Source organism: Macrotis lagotis, chromosome X, assembly GCF_037893015.1.
Source record: "Macrotis lagotis isolate mMagLag1 chromosome X, bilby.v1.9.chrom.fasta, whole genome shotgun sequence".
NCBI classification, from domain to species: Eukaryota; Metazoa; Chordata; class Mammalia; order Peramelemorphia; family Peramelidae; genus Macrotis; species Macrotis lagotis.
The window spans coordinates 14,989,784-15,005,496 of NC_133666.1; the positions used below are offsets into that span (position 1 = coordinate 14,989,784).

Genomic DNA, 15,713 nt, shown 5'->3' on the forward strand with positions numbered 1-15,713 from the left:
AAAAAAACCTTTAGACTTTTCAGAATGTATCCAACTCTGATTTTTTATGCTAATGAAGGGGAATAGATACATGGATAAACCACAAACAATGGTAAATTCAAACCCATTCCTATTTGACTTTGGAGTATTAATTGAATGCTTTCCAGCACATTTACTCTTCTAAGTGTGGTTTGCACATACTTCAATTTTTATTGAGACAATGATCATATGAATGGGAGGTATTCCATCTCTAAGTCTAGCTCACAACTCATCCAAATCTTTCCAACCTTGGGGGTCTTTGACCATGTCCTTCCAAAGATACTCTACAGAAGATGTGCTGGAACTTTCCTCTAGGTCTTTTTATATTTTGTGGGTAATAGTGAGTTTGTGGGACACCTATTTGTCAGCCTCCTCTCTTGGCTAATGATAATTCTAACTCCTTTTCTTTGTTGTTTTAGATATTTTCAAGGCAATGGGGTTAAGTGGCTTGCCCAAGGTCACACGGCTAAGTAATTATTAAGTGTCTGAGGTCAGATTTGAAGTCAGGTACTCCTGACTCCAGGGCCGGTGCTCTATCCACTGTGCAACCTAGCCACCCTCTAACTCCTTTTCTGATCATACATTTACTCGGTCACCCTTTACATCTTCTGTATAGGTCACCATTGGAAACGTCACTATCAATTAACCAACAAGCTTTTATTAAATGCTTAATACATGTTGGCCATGCTAGATATTAGAGATACAAAGAAAGGCAAAAGTATATTTCATAGCCTACTTGTTCCCACCATGTTTCTCCATTACCTTTTGCAACATGGAATGCAGCATTCCAAGATCTGAGGCCATACAGAAGCACTGGGAGAACATCTGTGCTGAAAGGATGGATCTTTATGCTGGGAAGTTGCTTGGGATCCATAAAAAGCCCTGCACAAATTCCCAAGTGCAATTGAGCCTGCTCTTTGTTCTATTCAATTCTGGGCTCAGCTTATTGTTGCTCTGCATACACTGTCCCAGATGTAGGTATTAATGAACTAAATCAATGGAATGGCCAGTCAATTGCATGTCCTAGTGGGGACAATAGGCACCATTTACCCTTTTAGTTTCTTCTGTATGGTCTATTGGGCTGATCTATTCAGAGTAATCCTAGATCTCATCAGGAGGTCCTTTAACATTCTGGGGTTTGATGTAGCCAGAACAAAACCGCACACAAAGAGGAACATCTGGAGGTCCTCACCAAGACTGATAGGGAATCATTTTTCATTTGCACCCTGCACAAGCCATATTCCATGACGGTGGCAACACCTTTGCCTCACTTGACATTAATAATCACAGGGCCATTGAATCCATTTATCTCTGGGACTGCATTTACCAAGGAATCCTGTATGACCTCAGTGCATGCATGAGAGGCTCCTTGTTGGAAAAGAGCCTTTAAGTTGCATTTTTCTCCACTGAATCAAATGCTCTTTTTTTTTGGTAATCAACCAACAACAAATGTATCTTACATTTTTTTTTACTTTACAGTCAGTTGTGTAACTGCTATAGAGAATCATTTATCAAAGCCTTCTGTTCTCTTCTCATAGTTTTGTAAAGAATACACTTGCTAAGCATAAGGATTATTCTTATAAAGAGGAATGAATGAATAAAAAAAAATTAATTGCTATGTTCAAAGCAGTGAGAAAGGAGACCTATGAGTTGGAAGTTAGTGCAGGTCTCCTTTGTTTCCTAAGCATTTATATTATCAGTGATTGTTTCCCTTCTTTTGGTGTCTTCCTCTCTCATAGAAAAAATGCTTCCAATATGATATGGCAACCACCATGAATTTCTGTTGGTATTTGAGTAAATTTTGTTTCCTTGGGGTTACTAAACTGATAGATCAGAAGAATTCAATAGAGTTAGTTTATACAGATTTGACCAAAACATTTGGGTTAAATATCTCTTAATAGTCTTATGAAGGGGAAGTGTGTATTGGGCAGCAATACATTAAGTTGGACTGAGCATTAGCTACATGCTTGGACTCAGAATAGTAGTTAATAGTTTTAGGTTAAACTTGAAGGAGAACTTCAGTGGAAGGCCTCAGAGACCTATGCTTGCCCTTGGGCTATTTAACATTCTTATTGATAACCTGCAAAAAAAGGAATAGATAAAATGCTTATCAGATTTGGAGAAGACACAAAGCTGGGAGAGATAACTATTGTACTAGATGATGTACTAGGATCTTACCAGGTTAGAGCATTGGACTAAATTTAACAAATTGAAATTCAGTAGAGATAAATATAAAGTATTACATTTCGGTTAAAACAAAAAAAACAAACAACTCCATGATGGTGACAAGCATTAGTTAGTGACTTCTCTAAAAAAGATCTGGAGGTTTTAGCAAACTGTGAGCTTAAAGGCAACGTGATGGAGGACACCAAGAAAGTTCATGTGATCTTTGCCTGTATCATGCGTGAGAGACCTAGCTTCTGGGAATGGGAAAGTAATCATCCAGCTGTGCTAGTCTTTGGTCAGATCACATCTGGAGGCTTGGGTACCACAGATTAAGAACAACAATAATCGGTTTGAGAATATCTAGGGAGAACAACCAGGATAAAGGAATCAGTTGAAGGATGTTTAGCCTGGAGAAGAGAAGACTCAGGAGAGACATGATAACAGTCTTCAAGTATCTGAAGAGCTACCATGTGGAAGAAAAGTTTAGACTTGTTTTGTTTGGCTCTAGAGAACAGGACCAGGAGAAATGGGCAAGAGTTGCAAAGAGGCTGATTTTGGCTTGATGTTGAACATTTAGAACTGCCCCTGGGGAGGTAGGTGGGTTTCCATTCTTGGGAGGTCTTCAAGAAGAGGCTGGATGACTTCTTTCCAGGAATGCTGTGGTTTACAGGCTTAGAGAACTGTGCTGGTAGGGATATTAGAGAACATTTAGTTGACATCATTCACTTCTATGGTGATAAACCTGAAGTCCAGAGAGTAATTAAGGTCACATAGGCAAGAGGGGGCAGAATTAAGGTTGGAAACCATGTTCTCTGATACCAAAGTCAAGGTTCGGTGTTGCTGAACTAACAACTTTCAGATTTTTTTTCATGTATAGGTAATGGGGATCCTTTTAGGAGTATATGTTGAACTAGATGACTGTTGACATTCCCTCTAGCTCTAAAATTTTGTGATCATGAGAAAGAACCATGAACTTAAATAGACTCTCTATAATCTGGCTACATTACCTGATCATTAGCCGTCAAAATTCTGAACTTCTTCCAGTTATTCGGTCTTACATATCCTTGGATCATTGGCAAGAAATTATGAACTGTTCTATGTAAGTTATCACTTCTATAAATAATTGATTCGCTTGGTACTACTAAGAATATCAAACCCAATATAGGAAATAACATTATTTTTTAGCCTTAGAAGAGTTTTAGATTCTGAGGAGAGAGGAAGTCTCTCAGACAATCAGTGAATCAGCCAACAATGTTTACAGAAAAGACTGTAATAAATTATTTGAGGGTAATAGAGGGGAGGAAAAAAGAGATGAAAAGATATGCACAAACAAGAAACATATACCCAGAAGCGGAGACACCAATAAAAGCTATACAGAGATATGGAGTAAAACCCTAATGGTAATAATGGCTTAGGCAATAGAAGAATCTGAATAACTGAATATTACATATAATTATATTATTATAATAGCTATATAATTATTATATATAATAAAGACATAATAAATAAAGATTTTATATATGTATATATAAATATAAAGACATTTATTTTCTTATATTAGAAAGTATAGTATGGAAGGTACCAGAAAATTGCTGTTTCCAGCACAATCTGAGAGATCTGGCTAAATGGTAACTGAACCCAGGTCATTCTTTATAGCGAATGGCTTTTTCCATCAGTTTCTGATCCTATTTTGTTTTCTTGTGAGTTGCTAATCTCACTTATACTTCAGGGTTGCAAAGACTTTGATTGATGAAGGGCCCTGGGGCTAATGAGGTTTCACTTCATTGAGGTTTTACCTTTATTCTTATCTCATTCATTTGGGATCTGATCATATGGTCAAGAGAAGGGCTGTCACTCAGCAGTGGGGGAAAGACCTTGCTAATTAGTTAACAACATAACCAAGATTGTGTTGGGGAGCACTGTGCTGTAGTGGCAATAGTAGTAAGGAGGAGGGGGAGGAGGAGGAGAGGGAGGAGGAATAATAGCCAATACTTTGTACCAGGCATTGTGTGATGTACTTTACCATCATTATCGCATTTGATTCTCCCTATAACCGCAGGAGGTAGGTCTTATTATTATCCCCATTTTACAGATGAGGAAATTGAAGCCAACAAAGATGAAGAGCCTTGCTTAGGGTCACATAGATTGTAAGCATCTGAGACCAGATTTGATCACAGGTCTTCCTGACTCCATATGGTACACTCTAGCCACTGCACCAGCTAACTGTGAAACTGAAAATCATGTCCATTTGGGATTTTCTTGGCAGAGATACTAGAGTGGTTTACAATTCTTTCTCCAGCTCCTTTCACAGATAAGGAAACTGAGGCAAATGGAAGTGACATGTCTGAAGCTACATTTGAACTCAAGATGAGTCTTCCTCATTCCGGGCCCCATCCCTCTATGCATATGGTGCCCCGATCCTAGTTCCCTTCAGCACTCAGATTAAACACCACCTTTTTCACTAAGCCTTTCTTGCTCCCCTCAGGTGGCTCCTGCCCTCAAACTACCTCGTATTCATTTTCCATACATTACATTTATAATTATAAATGTGCCGTTGTTTCCCCAGTTTGAATATAGGCTTCTTGAGGGCAGAAGCTGTTTCACTTTTGTCTTTGTATTCTCAGTGTGAAGCACAGTATTTTGTAAACACATGATGACTGATGAACATTTAAGACCTTTTACATCTGTTGCCCTGTCCAAGATATGTGTATGGGATACTTGATGAGGAAAAGCAGCACCCTCTGACCTCAGTCTAGTTAAGGAACAATACAAGGTGACACATAATTAAATACCAAATGGAAAGCATCCTCAATGGGTACCAGAGGAAGAGAGAAATCAGTGTGGCCCCAGGTTGATGGCAAAGGCTTCAAGGAGGAGGTGGGAGCAGGGAGGCAAGATTTGGTTAGAAAGTAGGGAGGACAATTTAGGTTGTAAAACTTAGACTATAAACATTTCAAATATTTGAACAGCACCTGCTTTCAGATAAGCAACATTCTAAACACAATTTATCTTTCATTATTTGTCGGTCATTATTTATTCATTATTTGTTTATTATATTTATCATTATTTATAACTTGTCAATCATTATTTGTCAATCCACCAGGATGTCTACTTTCTTGTTCATCATAAATTGTGGTTATTATATGTTAAAAGTTAATGATTTTAGGATGATCAAAAGCATATTCTCAACTCAAAACAAGCTTGTATTACTGGTTTCTCTTTGTGCTCTAATCTGAACTCTTTTAATCCAATTCAATCCAAAAATATTTATAAAGGTATAAAATATTTATAAAGTATGTTATGTGGTGGGGATAAAAAGACTAAAACAAAACAGTTCAGACCCTCATAGGGATTCTATTCTATTAGGCTATTCTCACACATACCCAGAGCTGATCATCATGGCCAGAAAGATTCTTCTTTATGAAGGCACCGTAGTAGGTAGCAATGTTCCTGTGATGGGAATATTTCTTAAGCATGTTGATTTCCATTTTGATTTCATCTTCTTCTTCCTGTAGAATAAGAACAGATATTGGGCTTTATTGTCAACTCTGAGTCATATGCCTCAAAGATTATGGATCACAGAGCTTTTGGAGAACAAAGGAGAAAGAAAGCATAAGAATGACTTCTGTAAATACAGGTAATAAAGTGGATAGGTGTCAGGAGGCAGAATTTGTAGATGATGTTCAATTTGATTTCTATCAAATTTCTATCAAATTTCTATCTATTCTATATGACTCATATGGAGTCATATTTTGGGGAACATGTTGCTATAGATTTAGTCCTTACTCCTACTATATAATGGGGTATTTACTACCATTCATTGGTGAAAAAAAACTACCTCTTTTAAAAGCTTTAATAGATAGAGATAGTGGAGGACAATGTATATTAAACAGAAAGAATATCCAAACTGAAAATTAGGATACCTAGATTCTAATTCTACTGATTGGCTCTAGGCAAGTCACTTAATCTCTCCAGGGGCCCTCAGGAAAAATTGATAGAAGAATGACAACACTAGGGATGCTGCTATAAATATCTTGTTATATATAGATCTTTCTCTCATTTACTTTGCTGGGGGAGAGGCCCAGTAATGGGATCCCTGCATCAAAGTTTAGGAATAGTTTAGTGATTTGGCTTCCATGATTCCATATTGCTTTTGCAGAATGCTTTACACCAATTCACAGGTCCATCAACAAAGTATTGAGGTGTTTTTCTTCCTATAACCTTCCAAAACTGATCACTTTAATTTTTCTTTTATCTTTGCCAATTGGGGGGTATAAGATGAAAGCTCAAATGCTTTTGCTTTGCCTATCTTTATTATTAATGATTTGGAAGATAATTTTACATTGTCAATCATTTGCATTTCTTCATCTGAAAACGTTTGTCCAATTCTTTTGCCTACTCATCTATTGAGCATCGGTTCTCAGTTTTACACAGGGTATCCCAAAATTCTTTGAGCAGTTTCAAGTTTTCAAGTTATTAAAGCTTTTAAAATTGGGATAACACCACTGAAGAACAAATCGAGAGGTAGAGTGGTAGGATAAATGGGATTTCAAGGTTGACGCTCTTACCTGTTTGGGGTTAGGGATGTGTAAAAAGGATTATGGTAATAAAACAAGAAAAACCTCTCAGCAGTTCAGAGAGCTACAACAACTGTGTTAGACCTGCTATAGACAATGTTATCCCCATCCAGAGGAAGAAAAACAAAACAACACACACACACACACACACACACACACACACACACACACACACACACACACACAAAACAACTCTCCAGAATCTGATGAACATTTTATAAAAATTATCTTACGTTACCTACCTTAATCCTAATTCCTCATACCAAAAAGAAGAAAAAAATTAGGTTCATTTTATGAGAAGCAATACAATCTCTGCTATTTCCTTAGGCTTAGATCCCACTCCTCTACTTCCCTAAGTTATTAAAGCTTAAAACTGTGCTAAGACTTTTAAGATACCCTGAAAAATTGTGTCAGTTCCCTATGTATGTTGAATATCAAATTGTTCTCACAGATAATTGAAAAAAAAAGCAACCCCAAACTTATTGCCTTTCCTCCCTGCAAAAGACAGTTGCTTTATATTGGTTATATTGGTTTTGTTCATGCAACATCTTTTTTATTATTTTTAAACAAAATGGTCTGCCTTATCTCTTAGAAGTTCTATATCCGTTACTTGATTGAGAATTTCCTCTCTCTATTCACAATTATGAAAGACATCTGATTTTGTTTTCTTCTAATTTTTTAATGACATCATCTTTTATAATCATTTTTATCCACCTTGAGCTCATTTCAGTATATGATGTAATAGGCAGGTTCAAATCTAAAGTCTGCCAAGCTAATTTCCAATTTTCAAAAAAAATTTCTTGTTGATTCTTTTTGCTAGTAATTTGTTTTCTTTGATTTATCAAATATTAGGCTTCAACTGCTTCTGGGACTTGGTTATCAAGTTTTCCCCCCCCACTCATTGGTCTTTTCTATTCCAATACAATAGGATTTGATGAAGGGAAAAATAAACAATGACTGTGTGGGGTGGCTAGGTGGCACAGTGGATAAAGCACCAGCCCTGGAGTCAGGAGTACCTGGGTTCAAATCCGGTCTCAGACACTTAATAATTACCTAGCTGTGTGGCCTTTAGGCAAGCCACTTAACCCCATTTGCTTTGCAAAAACCCCCAAAAAACAAACAATGACTGTGAATGTTAGTGGTATGAACCTGATGCTTACTGCTTTGTAATGCATAGATGATGACTCATTTTTCTGTGTTCAAATCCAGCCTCAGACATTAGCTGTGTGACCCTGAGCAAATCACTTAACCCTGTTTGCCTCAGTTCCTTATCATAAAATGAGCTGGAGAAGGAAATAGCAAATCTTTGCCAAGAAAACCCCAAATGGGGTCACAAGGAGTCAGACTATTAAAAAATAACTGAACAACAGCTGGATGTGTGTATATGTGTTTTTTTCTTACAAGAAACAATTCTATCTGTGCTGCTTTCCTGAGCTTCAGAAGTCACTCTTCTATCTCCCTAGATCAGTTTGCTAATTTTAGTCTAATTTTACAACTATCATCCTTTTTAATTCCTCCCTTGCCGAGAGCAAATACGAGTGAATATTGAAACCTATTTATCCCATCACTCTAGCTCCTTGCTCTCCTTCCCCTCTCCTTTAAGGTCTTTATTTCCATACATCTAATCCCATAGATTTTCTATTTATTTCTTTAATAACCCTTAGATAACCCGAGATTCCAAATGGACAGTAGACTTGTGTTCTCCTTTAGTATATGAGGAAAAATTACATTACTGAGCCATGTGGATTTGTCTCAAGCTATAAGAACTTGATTATTTTTAAGTTTCCTTTGTATGCTATAGTTTTTATTTCAGCATCATGTTCAGTACTAACTTTGTTAAAAGGAAAGTTTACAAAAAATTAATTTTGTTACAAGTTTTCTTTTTTTCCCCTTTAAGGTTAATCTTAAATTTGCAGGAAAAGTTATCCTTGAGTGCAAGCCCTTTTTCATTGCTTCTTGGTTTCTTTCATTTCTTTCCCTGGACAGTTCAGATAGGAGTTCCTTGGTAAATGAGCTATCTTTTCCTGGCTGCTTATGATATTTTCTTTTTGACCTAGATACTCCGGAGCCTGGGGACTAAATTTCCGGCTACATTCAACCAATGGTCTATCTTTGGTGGAGTTCTGAGGATTCTCTCAATCTGCATTTTGTCAACTAGTTAGAATATTTATGGTCAATTTTTTCTTATGATTTCCTGAAATAAAGCACTTAAAAATTTTTTCAAATCACGAGTTTTCGGAAAGGCAATAATTCATAGATTGTCTCATCTAATTCTGTTTTAATGGTCAATTGTCTTAACTTCTTGAAACCTCACATGTTATTACAATTTTGTCTCTTGATGGTTCTAATACTTGTTGGATCACTGAATTTTTGTGTTTCATTTCAAGTTTCTCTTTTAAAGGTATCTTCAAAATATTTTGTACTTACACCTTTTGTTTTTTACACCACAGTCATTTCATCCCCATACAACCATATACACTAAACCATCTCATGTAAGAAAAAAAAAAAGTTCAGCAAAACAGCCTAATAAAATAATCATGCTGAATAGCATATGTAATATTCTTCATCTATAGGCCCCTCCTCGCCACCACCAAGAGGAGAGAAGTGCATTTCTCATCTGTTTTCCACGATCAATTAATTTAATCTGATCTGAATTTCCTTTTAAGTGTTGACTTCATCTATATCATTATGGTCACAGTCACTGTGCATACTCTTCTTTTGCTTCATCTTACTTTGCTCTACACTGGTTCATATTGGTTTTCCTTTATTCTTTGAATTCTTCACATATGTTATTTCATACTATATATACATATATAGATATATAAACATATATATGTGTATGTCTGAACAATAGCATTTTATATACATGCTTTATTCTGCATATATCCCTGTCTATTATTACGGGAAACACTTATTGGTAATCATGAATATCTTAGAAAGCTTTTAAGTGTTCCTGCACTTGATATAACAATAATAGCCACCAACAATACCACCATCTTTAGGCAGCTATTCTTCCTTTTGGTCTCTCACTGCTGGATACTTTCTATAACTGTGGTCCACACCTTTGGTGAGGATACATCTCATCATTTTACTCCTTGCTTAATATTTATAATCAGAGGGGCTTTGAACAACATTATTGCTGTTGTTTCTTTCAAGGAATCTTAGATAATTTGGGAGCTTTATCTTGTGGGAGGAAAACTTTTAAGGCAGAATTACATCTGACTGAATCAAATGCTTTTTTATACTCCACAAACAACAAAAAGTGAGATCTTGCATTCTCTGCACTTTTCGGGTAATTCTGTGACTGTATAGAGATGGTTTGCTGTGGAATAGCATTTGTAAAAGGCCTCCTGTTCCCTTCTCATATCCTCATCAAGTATTCCCTTGATATGCTTTGATTATTTACATTAAAATGGTGTAAAAGTGGGAAAGGAAGCATTTGGATTAGGAGTTATTGAAAATCTCTTCATTGTCTTTTGGGAGAAGTTATAATCTAGGATCTTTTATGCTTCTTTTAGATACCTTGATAATTGGTCCCTCTGAAAATCTGAAAATCATCACCTTCAACCTCCAGCATGTAACTCCAATGGTTATAATGAATGGCCTAGTCTAGCTATTCTTTCAATATTTGCTTCCAATGATGCCAGTTTTATCATTTCCACTTTTTAAGCATCACCCTGGGTTGGGCTATCAGTATGTGCATGGTAGACCATTCCCCATCACTGAAAAAAAAGAATTGTTATGGACATCCTGAAAGACCTTTTCTATTTTCATATATATATATATATATATATATATATATATATATATCCATATACATATATATACACAGTCATACATACATATTGTATATATGTATACACATGTATGCTATATGTGTATGTATACATATATAATATATATGTATATGTTTTCCTTCTTCCAGTTTCATTGTTACATGCTCTTGGGATGATTTGGTTTAAAGAGGTCATTTGCCAAGCCTTCAGCAGCCTTGTTTTCCCCTGTACCCCTTCTTGCTGTTTTCTAAGAAAATAGTGTTTCAAGGCAGTACAAGGCAGAAGATATCTCAGATTGTCTGGTTCAGTTAAGTATAATGGAGGAAGAAAGGGGCAAATTAGAGAGTGATTCTTCACTTTAGTGGAGAATTCTTCACTTAGTAAAAGGATTCACTGCAATGGCAAAACCTACTACTGCATTTCTAAAAATTTAATCACTACAAATTTTTGAGGCACACTTGTCTTATGTGAAGCAAGATATAGCTATAAGGTTTGCTCAGAGGATGAATTTTGTCTTGTTATTTAGACACCAAATGAATGGCAAAGGAAGTATCCTGCTTGTGTGGTAATAATTTAGTCAAGCACCACCCAATGTGAAAATTCATTAGAGTAACGGTTAGCCTCTGATGCCCTTTAGCTTCCTCAGCATTTTCTAAAAATTGCATTTACTTTCTAGTCTGAAGAAAAACCCATCTTCTGATTGTAATGATGGGGCCAGGTCCCTGAACAGAGAGCAATCTAACTAATGAGGAATCACTACCTTTCTTAGCATAGTCTCTAGGATCCAACAGGAAAAGGAATCCTGGTTGACCTGGGCTCCTGGACACCTAAGATTCCCTCAGGTACAAATAGCCAATCTTCCTGGTTGCCTGCCATCCTACCCTTTGCCCAAGATGGAACAGGCCTGAATGGCAGCATTGGAAGAGTTCCAGGAAAGCCTTATTCCCCAAATACAAGAAGATCCCAAAGGCATCTAACTCCATTTCATGCATCTTGTACCGTGATGCATGGCATCTTCTTCACTAGTATAACTGACAGTGGCTATCCATGGATCTGGAAAATGGGTTGCTCTTCTGAGGATATTTGCAGAGGCTTTCTCTGGAGGCAATATTTTTACATAGCTGAGAGAATAAATAGTAATACTGAACTTGATTCTCTCAGTACAGAAGAAAACCACTTTAGGCATGGCTTTTGGAATAGACCAAATTCCAGGCCTGCCTTGAACAGACATTAATCGTCTGACTTGGAGCAAAACAGTTTCACCTCAGTTAGCTTTTTTTGTAAAATAAGAGGGTTCGGTTAGATAGTCTTCAAGGTCCTTTCTAGCTCTAGATTTATAATCCTCTGGATAATCTTTGGGAGGAGTCACTTCCTCTCCCTGAGCCTCAGTTTCCACCTCTGTAAAACGAAGATATAGAATTAAGGTGGTATCGGAGGACTGTTTCAGTTCTAAATCTAGGATCCCCTGAGCCTATTAAATCCAAATCTCTTAACCCTTGGGTCTAGTACTCTTTTTAGTGAGTTACAAAGGCAGAAAACTAAGGCACTGGGTAAATTAAACCACATGAGTATGTCCTGTTTCTAAACAAAATCCAGTTTGACTTTGCCATCACTAATTCACATCTAAGTATACACCATTGCCAGAAATAGAATATAGAATTCCAGAGGGAATGCACTAAGAGGAATTTCTCTAATGTATAAAACTACCGCCTCAAACCCTACCCCAACAAGGAAAGTTCAACTGGTTTGAGAGCCCTGCTATGTACGCCTTTGTCAGTTAACAGGAAGGTAAACTTGTGAGAGGATGCTAGTAGTCAAGACTCAGAAGGGTGCTGAAAGCAATCTCAGCCACAGCTCCCATGCCAGTCTTCCAGGTTCTCTTCTACAAAAGAAACTAATTGACAACTATATACCAAATCAAATGAGAGAGGACTGTTTGAGTTTGGTCTATGTATTCCCAGGGTCCTGCACAGTTCCTGGCACATGGCAAAGGTTTCTTGAATCAAAATGAAGTGGAGTGATTGAAATGGATTTTTCTCTTCACCCTGCACCACACAGTCTGAGAAATATGGTCATCTATTGCTTTGATGTGATTTCTAATTATTTCATGGAGAGCAGTGGCGTACAATGGAAAGGGTTCTAGATATGGAGTCAGTCAACCTGGGTCTAAATCCCTTCTGATACTTAGGCCTCATATGGGTCATATTCCAGTTCTTGATTCATATGATTTTGTAACTCTATAGATGAGCCTGGGCCAGCCCCTCCCCTTCCCTCAGACTCAGTTTCCCTCTCTAGTAAATGGACTAGCTAGTCTCTGTGCTCCCTTCCAATTCCAACAGTAATAATAGCCACATTTATAGAACACCTTACATTTTGCAAACTGCTATAAATGTCATCTCATGTGATCTTCCTAACAACCCTGTGAGAGTTCTCAAGACCTAGGACACTATGAGAGACCCTGGTCAAGTTACTTAAACTTTCTGGGTCTATTTCCTTCTTTGTAAAATGAGAGTTGGACTAGATGGACACTAGAATTCCTGCTCAGTCAGAGTGGGAGCTCTTTGAAGGTGGAAGCTTGTATTTCCTACTTCTTTTTCAAGGACTAAGAGGTGGTTTGTAGCCGTCCACAGGTTATACTCCTAAGAGAGCTGTTCCCAATGTTGGTCCTAGGACTAGCCATGAACTTGAAACCTGAGAAAGGCTTGTCTCTTTCTGCCTACAAACTCACATTGGAAAATCACTCATTATGGTTTGAGATCTAGAACTGGAAATATCTTCATATATCAGCAACGCCAACCCCCTCTTTTTATAGAAAGAGAAACGAGGCCCAAAGAATTTAAGTGACTTTTCTGGAGTCACACAGCTTGTAAGTGTCTGAGGTTGGATTTGAACCCAGGCCTTCCTAACTCCAGGTCCATTACTGTATCTACTATACCTTTAATGGGACTAAGATCTTAAAATTGACAAAGCTGACATCAAAAATTTCCTTGTCCCTAGTTTCATTATCATACAATGAAAGAGATTCATGGTATTAGGACAAAACATTCAGTAAGCCAGCAGAATGATATTATTGTCAATTTAAACTAACAGTCCTAATGAAAACAACCAGATGTTTATATATACAGAAACCTGGCACCAAATTCATAGCCAGAGATTTAACTGCAATGCAAACTTTAAAAACACAATTTCATGTTAGCAGAATGCGATCTTTATTTTTTCCTCTTCCAATATAGACAACTCACACTAATCATCCATGGGTTAAATACCCCCCAAGGTCTCCCTGTCCCTGAGATGGTCTTTCAGGAGATGACAAAGCAACTGGAACAAGCTTTTAGGAGATTCTTGGATTTCCAGTTGGAAATAGGTGCCATCTTGCTCCATCTCTTCAGTTTATGGAGGAGAAAAATTGAGGCACTGTAAGAAGGTGAAATCTAGGTAATAAGTGCTTGAGCTGGCATCCAAAGTCACATTCAAGGCCACTGTCTCCAAATCAATCTAATTTGTTAAGTGCTTACTGTCTTCCAGGGACTGTGCTAGCTAGTAGGGATACCGAGATCAAAACAAAACAGTTCCTGCCCTCAAGGATTGGGGGAGAGTGGATAGGAGATACACACAGGTATAGAAATGTAAAATACACACAAAGAAAGTACAGTAACTTGGGGGGAGGGGAGGTAATCCCATAAGGCTTCCAGTAGGAGGCAGCCCCAGGGCCTTGTTTTAAAGAAAGCCAGGGGTTCGAGCTGCATTCCAAGTCCAGGAGACACCAGATTCAAAGGTCTGAAGCAGTGATGTCAAACAATTGACCAGAATACCCTGCAATACTTCTGAGTGCAACCTGAATCAAATTAAAGTATAAATGGGGAATATTTAACAAACTAAAATAAAAATATACGAAAACATGAATTATATCACATTTTCAAATGAAGTCAATATGCCACCTGCAAGGATTCTTATGTTCAGCTTCTTGGTCCTATTCTTTTTTTTTACATTTGGTCCCACTTGATGGAATGTTGTATGTGGGAGTCACTTGGATGACAGAGTGAATGAAGAGGAGCTACGTGTAACTGGTCTGGCAAGGTAGAGTGTGGTGAGATTGTAACAGGTTTAAAAGCCAAATAAAGGAATATGTGTTGGACTCTAAAGGTACATTTAGGAATATTAAAGGTAACAGAAGTCACAAAGCTTCTGAAACAGGAGAATGACTTGTGTTTTAAGAATATAATTTTTGGCAATGTGGAAGGTGGATTGGAGTGAAGAAAGACAGGATGAAGGGAAATAAGGAGGCTATTGCAGAAGTTCAGACTGGAGGTGATGAGGGCCTGAACTAGAGTGGTTGTTGAAGAGGTATAACCATCAAAAACCTAGTAATCTGATCTGGGAAATAAGGGAGGTGAGGTAAGGTGAGGATAACTCTGTGGTTGTTAACCTCAGCGACTTGATTTTCCTTTGGAAACACAAAATAATCCAAGAATGGCTGAGTTGGGGTGGTCCTGGGACTGTGAAATGACCTTCATTGCTCAACTGGATACACCACTCTGGCACTTCTCTGACTTATTCACTGTGTTCCCAGGAAGCTCATTATTGGACAAATCTGATTATCTAGCCAGATTCTATCAACCTTGGTCTTCCTGCTCATCATTGACTTTTGTCCTATGGGAACTCCGAAGTCTTCATTTTAGGAAGGAGCTTGGGCTCAGATTATCTTCTCATTTCACCTGGTTGTGCCACTGGGGAACTTTTCTGGTTGAATACCAGCCCCACTTTCCAGATTCCTTTTGTAAGTTGTCTTTGTCCATTAGACTGTGAGTTCCTTGAGGGCAAGACCTTTTTTGCTTTTGTATTTGAATCCCCAGTTCTTAGTAAAGTATATGGGACACACTAGGAACTTGATAAGTGTTTATTAAATACTGACATGCAGATCCGGAGTCAGGAGATCTAGGTTCATACACCACTCATGCCCCTATTACCTCTTTCCTTCTCTTTGCCCCAGTGACCTCATCTCTACAATGAAGTACTGGACTAGATGGTCTATATTGATGATCCCATTTCCTCAGAGGACATCTATTTCAATCCCTTCATTTTACATATGACATAAATTGGACCCAGAGAAGTTAAGTGATTTGCTCAAGATCATACAGGAAATTAGTGGTGGAAATGATATAGGTGAACAAAAATT

General features: G+C 37.5%; 1 protein-coding gene across 1 annotated transcript in view; it reads right to left on the reverse strand.

Moving 5' to 3' along the window:
• The window catches only part of LOC141502592 (uncharacterized), a 160,083-nt gene that overhangs the window by 48,909 nt on the left and 95,461 nt on the right, over window positions 1–15,713 (reverse strand). Inside the window, exon 4 of the mRNA XM_074207402.1 lies at window positions 5,568–5,693. Coding sequence (XP_074063503.1) covers window positions 5,568–5,693 — 126 coding nt within the window. The remainder of the gene's footprint in view (window positions 1–5,567; window positions 5,694–15,713) is intronic.